Below are 4,488 nucleotides of genomic sequence, written 5' to 3'. Positions count from 1 at the left end.
AAAACATACCGCATGGAAATAATTAAATAAATGAACAGGATCTCTATGGTCTTCACTTGATGATTTTATTTTTGAAAATTGTTTAAGATTTGGATAACCACAACAAATGACATACCATTCATATAACAAAAAATTATAATGTTTAAATTGAGGGCAATTTGTTGATATGTACTTCATCACAATTGCAAAAACTGTTTTCCACCAAGGTAATTCATTTTTCATTGATGAATTAACAAAATCAAAAATAGAATCTTCAAATCCTATTGACTTTAACCACCAATAAATATCCCCATTTTCTAATTTTTTACTATGAACAGTATGCTGTTTTTTTTTTCCATCGTCATAGTATTCAGTAATAGTACTATTTGGTTTAAATATACTATAAATTATTTTTCTTATTTTCCTTGTTGCTTTTAAAGGAGAAAGATAATTTGGATAACATATAGGGCTGTGTTTACTTGAAATAGACCATGCACCTAATGTAGTTGAATAAGAATGTTCAATATCATATAAATTTATTCCAGGTATAATAACTGGTTTTTCTGGAATATATCGAGTCATTCTAACTGTTTGAAATATCCCATTTTCAAATTGTTCTTTTTCTTCATCACTATCTAATGAATTCATAATGAGATTATGTAAATCCATTTCACCACCAGTAAATGATTGAATAAAATTAATAACTGTTGGTATAACATTGTCAAAATTAAACTCTAGTCCTAAATTTTTAAGTAATTTCTGATTAAATGATTTAGTAAAATCATTTCCACATAAACAGCTAAAGTATGGAATAAATGGAGTAGAAACGTTTATTTTTCTTTTACAATCTTCACAACAAACTCCCTCAAAAGTGATTTGGTTTAATGGTTTCTTTCTTGAACTTGCAAGAATTATAGAAGAAATAAATGGATATGGAAATATAACATTTAAAGCACTTGAAAGATAAAAATCAGAATCCCTAGAAATAACTGCGTAAGCTTTTCTTTTTATAGAATTTGCAACAACAAATGGATCTGCTTCTGAAAAGGCCCTAATAAGTTGGAACCCTGTTTTTACAATTAGGTGGTATGTTGCTCTAATATGAAGAATACAAATTTGCATGTTTGCTTGATTGACTGTATGAGGACTTGCAAAAAACTTATTTCTACTTGTAACTGATTGTTCGATTCGACGAATTAATTCTGTAGCTTTACGAAATGGATTAATTCCTTCTCTTACAAATATTAATGATATATAATTTTCATCGCAAATTTCTTTTAAGTCTTTAAGGAACTTTTCAACTGCTTGTAAGTTATGACTAAAGTGTGATAATAACTCAAACATGAATGAACTTGAGTCAACTATAAGCACTGTCTCTCTCTTTTTTTGATGAAAATATTTTTCAGCTACCCAAAATAACTTTAGTCTTCTTGTACATGGACTTAAATATGTTTTCAACTGAGAAATGCCCATTAAGGGTTTTGAGTTTTCATCACTAAACTTTTTTAAAAACAAACCCAAAAATTGAAATGAAATTTTATCAGTTATAATTTCAGAACAATTGTAGTGATGTTATCTGTTGATCCTTTTCCTATTGCTAATTGTGTTAATGATTTTGCTGATGTTGTAAATTCACAATTATTTGATTCTAATACTTCTTTAATTTGTATTCCATTGAGTGTATCCCATAATCCATCACATCCAAGAACAATATATTTATATTCTTCTTTCCATTCAACTTCTTTAACAAATGGTTCTGATATAATCCATTGTTTCATGTGATGATCTCCTAAACTTCTTGTTATTGCAATAACACCATTAACTCTTCCACTAAATATCATTCCACCACTTTCTTTAATTCTTTTTGATTCATCTTCATTTGTTGTTTTATGTTCTTCACTCATTGAAATTATGTCATTTGTTCCTATAATAATTCCACATGAATCTCCACAATTTGCCATATGAATTATTCTTTTCTTTTCTTTTATTTCAATAATACACAATAATCCACAACACCCTGAATATTCAATTCCATTTTCTTTTAAACTCATATCCATTTCGTACATTGCATCTTGCATCATTTCTTCAAATTCTTCATCTTTTCTTTGTAAAACTTCTTTAATTTTATCTTTAACAATTTTAGCACAATGTTGTGCTGCTGTACGTCCTCCATGTCCATCAAAGATTGCATATAATGAATAGATATGACCTTCTATTTCAATTAATGGATCACAAATAACATGAGCATCCTATTTGAATTAACTCTTTTTTATTTCTTTTGATTCTTGAAAACAAACTTCCATTGTTCTTCGTTTTGGATAATTTTTATCTGAGTAATATGAGTATTGAGAAACAGTCACTGGGTTTGATGGTATTTCACTCATTCCACTATGAAATATTCTTAGTTCTTTTCTTTTTGTTTTTATCTGAAAATGTTGTTTTCACATTGTTTAGTTCTTCTTGTTTTAATGATGGAGAAGAAGTAACAATGGTGGTGGTTCATTGGTATTTAGAACACAAAGGAAAAGAGGTATAAATGAATGAGAGAAGAGTGATGAAGAGAAAATAAAAGAAGAGGATAGTAAAAATACTAGAAGTAATAATAAAGAAAGAACCCTTCAAAAGGAACAAAGAAAGAGAAAACAGAATAATGTCTGAAGAAGAACACACGAAAAGGGGTGATGAAGAAAAAAGTGAAACAAAGAAAATTAAACAAAAACAAGAAAGAAAAGGAAAGAAACAAAGAAACACTGAAAGAAAAGAAGAGAAACAAGAAAAGAGATTTGACCGAAAAGGATTAAGTCGGGAAGAAAAAGAAGAGTTACATAAAGAAGACCAAATCTATAGAACAATATTCATCCAAAATTTATCATTCAGAACAACTGAAGAAGAACTCAAAGAAAAAATGGGAGAATATGGGGATGTATCATATTGTAAAATTTGTATGGATAAAGAAAAAGGTATTAGTAGAGGAACAGGATTTGTTTGTTTCAGAAAAAGAGGAGTAGCAGATAAAATTATTGAAGAAGCATATATGTTTTCAGGGAATAAAGAAAGTGATATTGAAATTGATGGAAGAAGATTAATTCTTCAGAAAGCAATAAAGAAAGAACAAGCAAAAGAAACAAGTGATAGTAAAAAAAAGAAAAAAGAAGGAATTAAAGATAATAGAAATGTTTCATTAGCAATGGTTGGACAAAAAACAAAAGAAGAATATCTTCAACTTGGATTAACACCAAATGAAGCAAAAATTCGATTAAAAGCACAAATGGAACGAAATAAGAAATTAAAAAATGTTAATTTCTGTGTTAATAAATATAGAGTGTGTGTAAGAAATATTCCAAAGAATTCAAATAAAAAGATGATTATGGAAACATTTGGGAAATATTGTATGAAAGGGAAAATATCAGATATTAAAATTATTAAAGGAGAAAGAGGAAAAGCAATTGGATATTGTTTTTTGACATTTACAGAAGCAGAAGATGCATATCAATTTGTAGAAAAAGTCAATGAGAGTCTTCAATTTAAAGAACAAAGACGAGTTATAGTAGAATTTTCAATTGATGATATGGTTAAATTACATAAATTCAAAGCAGAAATGGAAAGAAGAAAATTTAATCAAGAAAAGAAGAAATTCATTGAAGAACATTCAGTAAACAATGTTGGTAAAAGAGTCAAAGTTACTTCTCTTCCTAAAGAAGTTATTAAATCAGAATCAACAACAAATATAAAGAAAACAAAGAAGAAAGGAATAAACAGAAAAATTGGAATAACAAAGAAATTTAATGCAAAGAAATCAGTATTATTATAAAAGATTTTCAATGAAACACAAGAAATTATTGAATGGTTTTTGAATATTTTAATAATTCATTCATCTCATCTTCTTTTTTTTTAATAAACTATTGCAAATATTCAACACTATCAACCATAAAATAATAATTATATCTTGAAGAATATATAAATAATGAATATAAAAATCATTAATTCTTTAAAGAATATTAAAAAGAATAAAAAAAAACAAAAATTAATAATATAAGTTTCAGTATTTCTTGTTTTTCTCCTTCACTTTTTTCAGATGAGATTACACTCCACACTTCACTCTCTTCTGAGTTTTATTCATGAAGTACTTCTTTGTCTCTGTATTTACCTCAACTATTTCGTTATATATTTTATGTTCATATTTATTATATGTTTTAACGTTATTCAGATTGTTTTATAATATATAGTTTTTCAGTATCATTCTGTTTCTTTATTAACTATTCCATTTATTACAATACCATTAGAACTGCTTTTATTTTGTATATTATTTTATATTATTTTATTTTGATCATTTCTATCTATTTCTTCTTTATTATTAAATATAAAAATTATCTTTTTATCAATTGTTTACCATTACTTTTATTTATTTTATCATCTATAAATATATTGTTGTTTATGTTTTATTCATTTTTATTAATACTTGTTAATTCAATACTATGAACACTTCATTATTTTCAATTTTTGAACCTA

At 26.3% G+C, this 4,488-nt stretch overlaps 3 protein-coding genes across 3 annotated transcripts in view, besides 6 other annotated features; 1 reads left to right on the top strand and 2 right to left on the bottom strand.

The window, feature by feature from the left end:
* EDI_165810 (uncharacterized protein) overlaps positions 1 to 1,323 on the bottom strand; it is a gene marked incomplete at both ends in the record, with an annotated part of 1,494 nt that extends 171 nt beyond the window's left edge. The window contains one exon of the mRNA XM_001733369.1: positions 1 to 1,323. This exon is cut by the window's left edge and continues 171 nt beyond it. Coding sequence (XP_001733421.1) covers positions 1 to 1,323 — 1,323 coding nt within the window.
* Positions 1,324 to 1,523: 200 nt separating this feature from the next.
* On the bottom strand, positions 1,524 to 2,363 carry EDI_165800 (protein phosphatase 2C, putative; the record flags this gene model as incomplete). The annotated part of the gene is made up of 2 exons (XM_001738323.1): positions 1,524 to 2,228; positions 2,277 to 2,363. The coding sequence occupies 2 exons, from the start codon at positions 2,361 to 2,363 to the stop codon at positions 1,524 to 1,526; spliced, it is 792 nt and encodes a 263-aa protein (XP_001738375.1).
* Positions 2,364 to 2,490: 127 nt separating this feature from the next.
* Positions 2,491 to 2,593: a microsatellite.
* EDI_165790 (RNA-binding protein, putative) lies at positions 2,516 to 3,790 on the top strand (the record flags this gene model as incomplete). The annotated part of the gene is made up of 2 exons (XM_001738322.1): positions 2,516 to 2,530; positions 2,552 to 3,790. The coding sequence occupies 2 exons, from the start codon at positions 2,516 to 2,518 to the stop codon at positions 3,788 to 3,790; spliced, it is 1,254 nt and encodes a 417-aa protein (XP_001738374.1).
* Positions 2,703 to 2,759: a microsatellite.
* Positions 3,072 to 3,144: a microsatellite.
* A 116-nt stretch (positions 3,791 to 3,906) lies between the features above and the next one.
* Positions 3,907 to 4,015: a sequence feature (AT_rich).
* Positions 4,016 to 4,268: 253 nt separating this feature from the next.
* Positions 4,269 to 4,304: a microsatellite.
* Positions 4,305 to 4,326: 22 nt separating this feature from the next.
* Positions 4,327 to 4,437: a sequence feature (AT_rich).
* Positions 4,438 to 4,488: the final 51 nt, after the last annotated feature.

This window comes from Entamoeba dispar, genomic scaffold (assembly GCF_000209125.1).
Source record: "Entamoeba dispar SAW760 scf_1105229461231 genomic scaffold, whole genome shotgun sequence".
NCBI lineage: Eukaryota > Evosea > Mastigamoebida > Endamoebidae > Entamoeba > Entamoeba dispar.
This window is presented reverse-complemented; position numbering and strand designations above follow the sequence as displayed.